The sequence below is a fragment of the Myxine glutinosa genome, chromosome 1 (assembly GCF_964187855.1).
Source record: "Myxine glutinosa chromosome 1, kmMyxGlut1.1, whole genome shotgun sequence".
Taxonomy (NCBI): Eukaryota; Metazoa; Chordata; class Myxini; order Myxiniformes; family Myxinidae; genus Myxine; species Myxine glutinosa.
In genome coordinates this window covers 282,312,609-282,326,470 of record NC_136261.1, presented here as the reverse complement: position 1 = coordinate 282,326,470, position 13,862 = coordinate 282,312,609, and the positions used below count along the sequence as shown (strand labels likewise).

The 13,862-nt window shown below is 43.4% G+C and overlaps 1 protein-coding gene across 3 annotated transcripts in view; it reads left to right on the top strand.

Annotated features, from left to right (window-relative positions):
- LOC137438402 (pecanex-like protein 1) overlaps positions 1–13,862 on the top strand; it is a 224,450-nt gene that overhangs the window by 85,868 nt on the left and 124,720 nt on the right. For all 3 annotated transcript variants that reach the window (XM_068133529.2, XM_068133523.2, XM_078767011.1), the window contains exons 7-11: positions 3,386–3,582; positions 3,989–4,085; positions 4,571–4,703; positions 4,908–5,125; positions 5,343–5,496. In XM_068133529.2, the coding sequence (XP_067989630.2) occupies positions 3,386–3,582; positions 3,989–4,085; positions 4,571–4,703; positions 4,908–5,125; positions 5,343–5,496 (799 nt within the window). The remainder of the gene's footprint in view (positions 1–3,385; positions 3,583–3,988; positions 4,086–4,570; positions 4,704–4,907; positions 5,126–5,342; positions 5,497–13,862) is intronic.

Sequence of the window (13,862 nt, the reverse complement as noted above, 5' to 3'; positions counted from 1 at the left end):
GGGAAACGTTTAAAACATGGAAATTCGGGGGGGGGGGGGGGGGGGGTGGCGTCAGCATCACGGCTACGGTTTAAACATATTCCAACAATATCCAAACAGAACCATGAAAACCATGAAAAACAATCTGGGAAAAGTCTCCAAGCGAGAACGTGGATTTGAGAAAGAAGGAGCAGAGGCGGAAGAAAAACGAGATACAGGGGGCGGGGCACAAGTCGAGACGAGGAGGAGAGCGAACAAGCAACGTGTCCGGGAGGAGAGAAAGAATCAATATAGAATTCTTTGTCTCGGGAGGTGAGGTGAGGGGGAGAAAATAAAATAAAAGAAACAAGCAATACAGCGAAGGAAAGAACCCAAATCGACAAAACACCGACGGGGGGAGGGAAGCCCCAAGTTACCAGGCCGCGCACGAGGTACGACCCAGAAAACGATTAACTACACACAAGTTTGAACGAATTACAAACCAATACCAACCAGAAACACACAACAACACGTACACAGCAAAATAACCAGTGGAAATTTGACAAAGACAAGAATGGGAAAACACTTAAAGTTCGATGCCGTGGAGAGCTCGAAGTACGCTTCACTCGCCCGAGGAACCGAAGCCGGCGATTTCCTAGAATAAGCATCGTCAAAAACGTTTTCACTGAATTTTGTTTCCATTGACACAATTCTTCATATCAGGCAAGAATACATTGAAATCACATAGTTTACCAATAAATCAACAATACATCTAGGGAGGTTGGAGTGTCACTTTACCATATGCTTCTGTGCGTATAATCTGCGTGAATACTTCTTTAAATATGTATCTGATACTCTGCCCTCTTAGCAGTATACACAGTACGTGTCAGAAGTAACCTAGCTTCCACGGTCCGTGGATAACCTGGTCAGGATAACCCGGTCAGGATAACCCGGTCTCACATCATCCGCGCCCACATTCAACCGTGCATAAATATGCATTTTTAATGAGGTATGTCTGTCACACTTTGGTTTCGTGCGATAACTCCACCAAACATTGGCTGATTTCAACAAAATTTTGTACACACATGTGTCTCAGCATAACTCAGATCAAGTTTGAAAACCAGCATCAACCGTGCATAAATTTGCATATTTAATTAGATCCGTCTGTTCGTCTGTCACAGTTTGGTTTCCGTAAGATAACTGCACCAAACATTGGCTGATTTCAACAAAATTTTGTACACACATGTGTCTCAGCATAACTCAGATCAAGTTTGAAAACCAGCATCAACCGTGCATAAATTTGCATATTTAATTAGATCCGTCTGTTCGTCTGTCACACTTTGGTTTCGTGCGATAACTCCACCAAACATTGGCTGATTTCAACAAAATTTTGTACACACGTGTCTCAGCATAACTCAGATCAAGTTTGAAAACCAGCATCAAACGTGCATAAATTTGCATATTTAATTAGATCCGTCTGTTCGTCTGTCACAGTTTGGTTTCCGTAAGATAACTGCACCAAACATTGGCTGATTTCAACAAAATTTTGTACACACATGTGTCTCAGCATAACTCAGATCAAGTTTGAAAACCAGCATCAACCGTGCATAAATTTGCATATTTAATTAGATCCGTCTGTTCGTCTGTCACAGCTTGGTTTCCGTACGATAACTGCACCAAACATTGGCTGATTTCAACAAAATTTTGTACACACGTGTCTCAGCATAACTCAGATCAAGTTTGAAAACCAGCTTCAACCGTGCATAAATTTGCATATTTAATTAGATCCGTCTGTTCGTCTGTCACAGTTTGGTTTCCGTAAGATAACTGCACCAAACATTGGCTGATTTCAACAAAATTTTGTACACACATGTGTCTCAGCATAACGCAGATCAAGTTTGAAAACCAGCATCAACTGTGCATAAATTTGCATATTCGATCATTTTTGACAAAGTTATGGCACTTTTAACTTTGGTAGGGGACATGTATTGCAGCGCAATACTCAGAATGCTTGTTATTACAGATAAAGATCAATCCTTTGAGAAAGTGGAGCAGTCCTTCACTGATGCATTAGCTGGATTAATCAACTATTACGACGTCAACCCCTTGCAGGCTAATCCAGAGAAGACGCAAATTGGTGCCTTTCATCTTGATAACAGGGATGCATACCGAGAGCCGAATGTCTGCTGAGATGGGAGAAGGCTGACTCTCATCCTTAGGCCAATATACCATGGAGTTACTATGGACCCCACCCTCCGCTACAAAGATCATGTCTTTAAGACAAAGGTGAAGGTAGAATCCAGAAACAACATCTTGAGGAAGTTGACCAATTCTAAATGAGGAACATACCCAGGGACCATTCTAAGTAGTACAGTGGCCTTGTGCTATTCGGCAGCGGAATATGCTTGTCCTGTTTGGGGCCGTTCCTCACATGCCAAGAATATGGATCCAGTCCGCAACATGGCCTGCAGAGGCCATGCTACTTCTGGTTGCCTTAAATCAACGCGTGCGGATGACCATTATTTTCTGTGGTATTGCTTCACCTTCAATCAGAAGAGCAGTCTCCTCGCAAATAGAAAGAACCAATCAGGAATGTGACTCTCACCACCCACTCTTTCAACACGGGCCAGTACCCAAAAGGTTGAAGTCCAGGAATAGTTTCCTTCATGCTGTTCAACGCACAGCTGCAAGATAGATGTTTAGTCAATGCACCTGCAATCAAGACCTCACAAGCTGTTACTTTGCACTGACGATTCCCTGCCAAAAGGAGCCAGTGAGACATGGCCTACTTGGCTGTGTCTCAAACTCCTCAGGACTGAAGTCCGACGCTGCAGATTCCTTATGCAGAAGTGGGGAGATAATCAAAATGTCCCTATCGTTTGTGACAGTGGGGAGGCTCCTCAAACAATGGCGCATCTCTTAGATTGCCCTCTCTAACTGAGCCTTATGGGCCAGACGACTAGAAGGCTCTCAACTCCTGTGCCAGAGCCTGTTTTTTGCAGTGCCTGGGAAAAGTGTAGTGACATGAAAGAAGAAGAAGAAGAAGAAGAAGCAGAATAGGAAGACATTCAATATAAAATGTTCAGTTACTGGATTAAGTCGAGTATCAGTGCTTACTCTAAGCTACTGGTGAAGAGAAGGTTTTGAGATTGAAATTGGGAGAAGATGAGATGGAGATGTGGAGAAGAAGTATTGTAAGGAGAAATTTCAAATGTAATTTTTGTGGATAAATTGTATGAAAAGTTTTGTTTTTGATGCTTGGTATCATCTATCAATATTTATTTGATGACTGGTGCTTTCAAAAACTTACTTTTAATTCCTATCAATGTGGTTCTTTTATATTGAAACCATTTTTTTTATCTACCATGCAAAGTCTCTCTCTCATCTTGTCTGACCTGTTTGTGTTTGGATACCTTTTTGACTCCAGTCTTCCTGAGGGACCACGAAGTCGCACCTCATCACTCTTTAAGCAAGTGCAACCTCCACTGCTTTCCCTGCCTGGAGTTGGTGGGAATTCATCTGCAGGACTCTTGGTGCAACCGCCAGGGGGTGGACCATTGCACGTTGCGACGTCACATGATGACACTACTGCTGGTGCCGTGCACTGCTTTGAAGATGAGGATGGTGTGTGTGCTTTGCTTTGCTTGTTGTACTCGTTTAGATCCCACCCTCTCCCCCATGGTCCTGCTCCCTTACACTCCTCCCCTCTTACCCCCCACACCCCCTCTCCCTAGTAGGATATTACTTTAACATTTGATTAAACCATACATTTGAAAGTAGTGATGATGTTGATTATAATTCTTCATTGTTGCAAAGAGCAGCTGGCATTGTAACTGGTGTTGTAACATATTCTTATGAACATAATTGATGCACTTTGTCTTCCAGGAGAATTTGAAACGCTCAAACTTTAAGAACAAAAAAAAAAATGGCTGAAAGTTTTCAGGTCACTTGTTGTATGGTGTATTGTTTGCACATGTACTCAAGACCCGTGGAGGACTTGGTGACATTCGTGTCACTTTTTCTCTCACAGGAAACCTGTTGACATACACATTTGGTGAGCAGAGTGATGGATGTGCAACCCTCTTGTCCAATGCTGACGGAGAAAACAGTGCTAAGCACCCTTCATGGTATTTCTCCAATAGCTTTCAGCCTGAGCGGTCTGTCTTTATACTTGAATCTACATTTCCTTTCAAAACGTTTTTACTTCAAAAATGGGTTAATGGATGAGCGAAGACGAAACGTAGAAACAACCTTCACGGCCTGTGTGTACAGATTTGCATAAAGCACAGCCTCAAATTTCCGAATCCAGTACCAGCTATAAAACTGTCATCCCAGTGTTTCACAGGCAGGGTGATTCATCGATCTGTGTTGCCGTTCCTTTGATGGACGTTAAACGAGCATCCCGTCTGCAGGCATTAGTCGGTGGAAGTTTAAGACCCCACAGTGTCCTTTCCGAAGAGTAGGCGAGCTATGGCCGGCACCGTGAACAAATTCCAAATTCCTCCCCTAACCTACAGAGGGCATATGTGCTGCATATGAAAGAGGAAACCTCAAATTTGAAACTTGGTAAAAGGTAAGCAAGGCCAATTTAATATGCTCAACTACCCTGCAGGGGGAGTCATTCATACCTTGACACTCCGACGGTGGGATTTTTGGAAAAAGACGAGGACGGATCTCGAGACCAAGAAACAAATCCTTACGATGCTGAAGGTTCTGGAACTGCAGATTCAATTTTTGTGGACCAGGTACGCTTGTCCTTGGTTTACACAATAATCCTTGGTTTAACCTCTCTGGCAATCTAGCATCCAAGGTTCTCATTTATTCCAAAAGTCTGTCGTTACCCATTATTATTTACGTTATTATTTAATCATTTATATGAATGTTTATTTATTTTAGTTAATTACGTATACAGTAGGCCTTGATGTATTAAACCCCTCCTCGCTCCCCAGCGGCTATTCCGGCCCCAGTCCCGATTCCGGGGTTTGGAGCTGGAGTTGCCTCACGTCGCAGAGTCATTTGAGGATCGCGCAGTTGACGGCGATAGGGATCGGAGCGGCACCGGAAGCAGCGAGAAGCACAACAAGCCACGGTACAAGCTGCAACTCCTTCCTGGTGCATGGATAGGAGTGAAGTACGACCGCCTTGCTCTGTTCGCTCTGCTGGATCGGTGAGAGAGAGCTAGAGAGACTGCGATGGTTTTTTTAATGCACCATGATGGATCATTTGAAAATACAAAAGCTTTTGTTAAATGTTTTAAACATTTTCCTTTTTTAATCACTGTGGTAATGAACTTTTAAAAAATCACTTCAAAAAAATCTTCTTTTCAGCTAATTGTTGATATCTTAAAAGTACCCACTCTAAAGTACTCCAAATTGTTGTTGCAGAAACCGCCATATTTTGGAGAATGTGGTTGCCGTGGTGCTGGCAGTGCTCGTGGCTTTTCTTGGTTTTCTGCTTCTAACGACGGGTTTCTTCCGAGATATCTGGGTGCTTCAGTTCTGTCTGGTCATCGCCAGCTGCCAGTACTCGTTGCTCAAGGTGCCTTTGTGGTGGCTGCAAGTCTTTTATTGAGCTCTTCATATACAGGTTATTTTAGTGTGTTCCATACCTGGTTGCTGGTTGCATCATTTATTAGGGATGGGGGAAGGGGAGGGCTTGGCTATGCCATTGGTACGGTTCCCACTGTAGGCTATGGCCGGAATTTGGAATTCGAGTGTATACTGAGACACACTGGCCTACTGAGGATGGTGGACTCATTGCTGCGACACACTGCTTGCAAAGCACCAGGAAACGGTTTATTAATTGTCAGGCCGGGAATTAAATCGAGACTAGACAATTCAAATAGGAAATTACACTACCTCTGAGCTATCCTGATAGTCTTAAAACATGAATATATGCCCTGTTAGTGGTTGATTTGCAATAAATGTCCCTCCCCCTCACTGCACATTTACTCTTTACAGAGTCGGCGTCAGAACAAATCTAATCGGGGGGCATTAGGGTAACCGCGGGGGGGGGGGGGGGGGGGGGCGGCACAAACTGGCGTTGGAGAACTCAATCTATGATGTAAATGCTTGATAATAAGAGTTTGCCGGCAACAATCAACACACCAACCCAGTTACAATTTAATAACATGCTGCAAAGTCACACACACACGCACACACGCACACACGCACACACACACACACACACCACAAAATATAGCCTACGTGCAAGCCACGTCTGTGTCTCTCACTCTTTCACTCATTCACTCTTTCACTCACTGCACTGTGCGCGTCATTGGACCATCATTTGAAATAGACTATTTTTCGCCACTCTTACCGAATAAATGCCGACAGACCCAAAAATCATTCAATATTTTGCGTAATAATCATGAAAGCCAAGGCTTTCACAGCCTTTACATCAAGAAATGTATCACTTTCTGGATTCAGTGCAACAAGTGCACCAGCCAAGTGTGAGTTCCGCTCGCTGAATCTGTGATCCATCTCTCCAAGCACTGAATCAATAGTGTTGTCGTACAGTCTCTGAAGTTCTGTTTTTTTGTCATCATCCCTGTGTCCTGTAGTTCCCATAACGACATACTCATCCATATTCGTGTTTGCTTTGTGTCTCCGTTTGGGGATCGCGGGTCTCAGTGATGCGCTGGCAGCTGTGGCCATGTCCCACACCTTATTAAACTCCTCGTCACAACGGAGTTTCCGTACACAAGCTGTTGCACTAGCCACGATATTTAAACCTGTCATCAAGTCAGTGTCCTCTCTCTGTAGAACTTGTTTGGTGGGTCCAACAGGGCAAGAACTGTGTGCACTAACTTGGCGATGAATGAGAAACTGAGCTCGGTCATCTCGTGCAGCAGGGCCACAGCCTCCATTCGTATCTCTGCGCCATAGGCCAGCACAGAGTCAATCTCAGTCAAAAGAAATGTTATGTCATTGAAGGATTTTGGAATGACTGACAGTGGCAAGATGTCCCGTCCATCTCTGTTTCAGAAGGCGTTTAAGATGCACACCCTTATAGTGCACAGCAATTGTGGGCTTCTTGCAGAATTTGTAGAGGGCATTACACACATGAAAAAAGTCCTCTACAGCTGTCTCTACTAACATTGCGTGTACTACCACTAAGTGTAGCTGGTGGTTAAGACAGTGTACATAAGGTATCTCACGACCTAGTTTCTCTTGCAGTAGCTTCTGGACACCACCATGCTTCCCAGACATCAGAGCAGCCCCATCAAATACAAGGCTTAGAATCTTTGATGTGTCAAGTCCAACTTCATTTAGCTCTGCCAAAATGGTGTCTGTTAATGTCTGTGCGTCACCTTTGCCAGCTGTTGCTATGGTTAGCAGGCGCTCTGTGACCTCATATGACTCATTTACAAATCGAATGACAATCGATATATTTTCACATCCAGTGGGGTCACGGGTTCCATCTACTTTCAAAGTGTAATAGGAGTCGCCTACTTCCTCAACTATAGCCTCTGTCACCACAGTGCTGAGTGTACTTATGAGTTCATTTTGCATGTCGTGACAGGTGTACGTGGCGTTGCGAGGGATCGTTTTCACAACATCAGCCAATTCAGGGTCCTTTTTAATCGTATAGTCCATTAAGGAGAGGAAAAGTCCACTCCCCCCCTCCGACTTGTTATCAAAAGCCTCTATCTTCCCTCGTAAAGGCAACTGGTTTTCCACCAAAAATCCAACAACATCGATGAGAGAGGAAACATAATACCTGTTCTTTCGTAGTTGGTCTGCGTTGACAAGTGTTGAAATCTCCTTTCCAATATTGACACTCCTCTCCTGCTTCTTCCACAGTGTACAGAAAGAGATATGCTCCTTTGAAGATTCGTGTTTATGAAATCCCCGATCTCTCCCCACAGCATTTTTCCAGTTACGAAAGCCCACACTCACAAAGGCATCCAGTGTCCGAGACGTCGGAGTGGCACTAGACAGCCGACAGCAAAAACAAAATGCTGTATCGGCCTTGACACTGTATTCAAGCCAGTCTTGGTTGTGATACCAAGCGGAGACAAATGAACGCTTCCTACCACTGAAAATGCTGGCAGGGTACTGTTGTAAGACGATTTGGTTGGGCTGGTCAGTCCCGAGGTCATCAATGACTATGGGTTGTCTTCCACATCTGGCGCTTACGCTAGCAGGTGCATCATGGCTGCTCGCAGAATGAGGCTCTTGCTCTTCAGAGGTGGCCGTGCTGGGCGCATTTGCTCCCTCTTCTGTTGGTGAAGCTGGAGGAGGCCTTGAAGAAGCAGCACCGTGTAGCCATTTTCTGATATCCATTTCTGTTCGAAGTGCAGTCTGATAATTGCTTGCTCTCACTGAAACATATTGGCGCCAAGTGCCGTCTGACTTGCTAATGCTAACTGTACGTGATGCGCGCGCTTATCTTGACGTAATGACAACAAATCAAACCAGTAGGTCATAGGTCAAACACCAGACCAATGAGCATACTACTTCCTCAAATGTGACCTTATGCAAATATGACCAACAGGGTGTGTGTTTGCTTTTCTTATTTTTGTTTTTATTTCAATTCATTTAGCGAAAAGATTTTCACTTTTAATATGATAAATATAAATTAATTAATAAAACGCAAAGTTTGGCGCCAAAGGCTTGGCCTGCGGGTGGGGGGGGGGGGGCATGGCCCGTGAATGCCCCCCCATGACGCCGACCCTGACTCTTTACCTATGTACCTGCTCACCACTTGCCCTCGCAAACTGCCCTCTGACATCTCAAAATATACAGCTTTTGTAGTCATCATTCTTTCCTCTGCAATTGCTTGTTGGGGGTTTATTACTTCCTTTTCTGCTAATCTAAAGTAAAAGTTACCATTTGAATAATCCATCATAAACATGTTGCACAAGACATTCTGTCTTTCTCAAATTCAAACACTGTTTAATTTTTTCTCTTAAACCCAGTGTCTCTTCATCACATCCTTGACCTCCTCATTTTTTCCATTTCCTCTTATCATGCTGCCATTTCTGCCATGGTAGCATGACGAGCATGATAGCTGCCATAAATATATATACATATATACAGTCACGTGAAAAAGTAAGTACACCCCATGTAAAGTTTTGACTTTTTCAACATTTCAACATACAGCTATTTGATCTTCATTTCAACAATATTGATAGATAAAGGTGATATAATATAACAAATATCATGAAACATTTACATTTTGTAGTCGTATAATTTAAATAAACATAAATGCAAATTTCGCATGTGGAAAAAGTAAGTACACCCCTACATTTATCACTACTTCAAATACCTAAAATTAGAATCAAGTGCACCAGCTCAGGTGCAAATGATTAGAACATCGTTAGAGAGGATCTTGGAGGAAGCTGTCTTATTTAAACCTCAGACATTTAGTTTGGTTTGCTCTTTGTTGTTGAAGTGTGCGACGTCACCATGCCTAGATCAAAAGAGCTCTCTGAAGCCTTCAGAAAGAAGGTTATAGATGCCTACGAGTCTGGGAAGGGATTTAAAAAGATCTCCAAACAATTTGAAATCAATCATTCGACTGTCAGGAAGATCATCTACAAGTTGAGAAAATTACAAACAACTGCCAACTTGTTCAGGCCAGGCCGCCCCAGCAAGTTCAGCCCGATAGCAGACCGCAAGATGCTGAAAGAAGTCTCTAAGAACCCCAGAATGTCATCACGGGACCTACAGGTAGCTCTTGCCACTGTTCATGTCAAAGTGCACGAGTCTACCATTAGAAAGAGGCGGCAAAAATTTGATCTACATGGGAGGTGTGCCAGGAGGAAACCTTTGCTGTCCAGAAAGAACATCAGGGCAAGACTAAAGTTTGCCAATGAACACCTCGGCAAAGACCAGCACTTCTGGAACAATGTGCTCTGGACAGATGAGTCAAAGGTAGAGCTATTTGGCCACAGTACCAGAAGACATGTTTGGCGAAAACCAAAGACAGCATTTGACCACAGGAACCTGATACCAACTGTAAAGCATGGTGGTGGAAACATTATGGTTTGGGGCAGCTTTGCTGCATCAGGGCCTGGGCAGCTCACCATCATAGAATCCACTATGAATTCTTCATTGTACCAGAGGGTGCTTGAGGATAATGTGAGGCCATCTGTCAGAATGTTGAAGCTCAACCGAAGGTGGACCTTGCAACATGACAATGACCCTAAACATACCAGTAAATCCACCAAGGAATGGCTGAAAAGAAAGAAATGGAAGGTTCTGGAATGGCCAAGTCAAAGCCCGGATCTAAATCCCATCGAGATGTTGTGGGGGAATTTGAAACGAGCTGTGCATGCATGAAACCCCTAGAACATCGCACAGCTGAAAGAATTCTGCATGGAGGAGTGGGCAAAAAATTCTCCCAGTCGATGTCAGAGACTGGTAGACAGTTATAAGAAACGCCTACTTGAGGTTGTTTCTGCCAAAGGGGGCAATACCACCTATGAGAGCCAAGGGTGTACTTACTTTTTCCACATTCGAAATTTGCATTTATGTTTATTTAAATTATACAGTGGACTACAAAATGTAAATGTTTCATGATATTTGTTATATTATATCACCTTTATCTATCGATATTGTTGAAATGAAGATCAAATAGCTGTATGTTGAAATATGTTGAAAAAGTCAAAACTTTACATGGGGTGTACTTACTTTTTCACGTGACTGTATATATATATATTTATATATACAGTGCATTCAGAAAGTATTCAGACCCTTTCACTTTTTCACATTTTGTTATGTTGCAGCCTTATGCTGAAATCGTTTAAATTCATTTTTTCCCTCATCAATCCACACTCAATACCCCATAATGACAGAGAAAACAGGCTTTCAGAAAGTTTTGCAAATTTATTAAAAAGAAAAAACTGAAATATCACATTGACATAAGTATTCAGACCCTTTGCTATGACACTTGAAATTTAGCTCAGGTGCCTCCCATTTCTCTTGATCGTCTGAGATGTTTCTACACCTTGATTGGAGTCCACCTGTGGTAAATTCAATTGATTGCACATGATTTGGAAAGGCACACACCTGTCTATATAAGGTCTCACAGCTGACAATGCATATCAGAGCAAAAACCAAGCCATGAGGTCGAAGGAAGTGCCTGCAGAGCTCAGAGACAGGATTGTGTCGAGGCACAGATCCGTGGAAGCCCACAAAAAAATTTCTGCTGCATTGAAGGTTCCCAAGAGCACAGTGGCCTCCATAATTCCTAAATGGAAGAAGTTTGGAACAACCAGGACCTTTCCTAGAGCTGGCCGCCCGGCCAAACTGAGCAACCGGGGGAGAAGGGCCTTGGTAAGAGAGGTGACCAAGAACCCGATGGTCACTCTGGCTGAGCTCCAGAGATCCTGTGTGGAGATGGGAGAAACTTCCAGGAGGACAACCATCACTGCTACACTCCACCGATCTGGGCTTTATGGCAGAGTGGCCAGACGGAAGACAAACAGTTCAATCTTGGTTTCATCAGACCACAGAATCTTGTTTCTCACAGTCTGAGGGTCCTTTAGGTGCTTTTTTGCAAACTCCAAGCGGGCTTTCATGTCTTTCACCGAGGAGAGGCTTCCGTCTTCATATATTGTGTATGTACACACACACGCACACACACACACACACTTTATAACTCTTCAAAATGTTATTACCTAAATCTATTGTGCTGGCTAAGGGCCTAATGGATAAGGCATCAGACTCCCAAGTTGGGGAGTGTAGATTCGAGTCCCATCTGGGTTGAATATATTTCTTTCTTCTCACTTTTTGAAGTATTTTATATCGTCTTGAATAAAATATTGTACGATGAACAAATGCATTTTGTTCATATTTAAAATGTGTCTTTTGAAAAATGCCAGGGTCATAGAAAAGGACCCTTTAAAAGGGTATGTGGCATGTGGCAAAGTATATAAAATAAGGGACATTCCATAGCTTATAGAAAATGTCGAACAATATAAAAGAAGGGACATTCACAAAATATTGTGTGCATGATGTACTACCCTTGTGTTCTTAGGAGGAACCAAGTAATGCTCTAGAAACGGTCATATAAATGGGTGCCCTACATCTGGCAAATAAAATACATTTACTTCTTCATGCAGGTTTATTAATCAAATTGGCGCCCCTTTTCACGTTTGTGTCTGCCTCGGACGGTGCCTTGCCTCTTCTGTGCTATTTTATTTCCTCCATTTTTGTGTGATTTGCTTTCATTATACAACCCGTCACTTTCACAAAACTAGATACATATAAAAATAACGTCCATCGATCTCGTGTTGACGTTCCAGCATGTTGAATTGAGCTGTGAATTTTAAACTCGACGAGAAACTTTTTATTCAACCTCGGAAAACATAATAATAAAGCTATCTGCTTCTGCTAATTTGGCTTCTTCAAACTCAAAAGGCATTCCAGAGAAATCCAGCCATGATAAATCTTCCGGAGAAGCAGTATGAACAAAGCATTAACGCTTATTCTTCCTCTTCTTCAAAGCATGGAGAAACTCTGCTCTCATGAGATTTGCCAAAACATCAACATTAAAAAAACAACATTTTATTACTCACTGCGTTTTTGGCCATATACACCATCCAGATATTCTTCAAACTCATGGGAAACTATTTATTCAAACGCGGAAAAATTACGGAGAAACAATCTGCTTCTGATAATTCTTCTTCTTCAAACACTCCCCATATGTCTGTGGTGTAACGCCCAGTGCCCCGCCTGCTTAAAATGTGCTATTTTATTTCCCCCCTTGCAACAAATTAACCAGCAGGAAGACGTGAAGGCTTCCGTAGCTGAACCTGGGTACTCCGTGGGGAAATCTCTGATTTATGAGGGCAAAATAATTGGGAGTGTTACAATGATTAAAGCAATGACTGGATGAGTGAACTCCAAGCGGTCATCATCGAATGCCTGATCTGCATAAGTACGAATCGCTAATCGCTTGCCAAGCTAGCCATTCCTTATTGACTTGGAGGAATGTTGAATTGAGAGACGTTTCCTTGGAGTGCTTGCTTGAGTGCTTAAGCTATTTGGTGAGCACTCTACAATCTGATTCGTAATTAGCAGAGTTACCCGGCATTGCTCGGGGGGAGAGGGGAGTGGGGAACTGAGAAGGGGGGAGGGTGGGAGAGAGCAAGGGAGCCAGTGAGATGGCGGACAGAGGGGTTTATTTAAAATGGCGAGTTGAGGCAATGCCGGTGGTTAAAGGGGTCTCAAAAGGTCTTTTGGGGTCTTAAGGGTGTTCCAGGTCTAAAGGGTGTTTGGGGTCTAAAGGATCTTCAGGGTCTTAAAGAGTCTTTGCAGTGTAAAGGTTCTTCAAAGTCTTTAAGGGTTTTAAGGGCCTTCGGGGTCTTAAAGGCTTTAAAGGGTCTTAGGGTTATCGTTTTTTCACAATTCAGAACTTATAAGCACATGAGCTACCACCTGTCACGGAGAAAGGATGGGAGTCCAGAGGGAGGGGTCGGATGGGAGGAGGCAGGGGGGATGGGTGGGATGAAGGAGGGAAGAAAGCGATGGTGTGCCTATACACCACCCAAAAAAAAGGTTGTGTCGGAAGAACGTGTTGCGAGCTTCAAACCACATTGCCCATTGGGTGGGATGGGTGGGGAGGGTGGGAGAGAGCAAGGGAGCCAGTGAGATGGCGGACAGAGGGGTTTATTTAAAATGGCGAGTTGAGGCAATGCCGGTGGTTAAAGGGGTCTTGAGCTTACCATGAGCATAAGAACACCCTTGCTGTGCTATTAATCATAAAGATAATAACACGATCCCCCTTGCGGCTCACGTCGGGTGCGGGCACTGCTCGTGTCTTTAACTCCACATACTTGTATGCAGAAACATCCCATTAAGTAGCACCAATCACAACAACAAACTAATCGAAGAAATTCCATTTGAGAATTATGTTGTGGGTGTCACCATATATCTAGTCCATGATGGGCT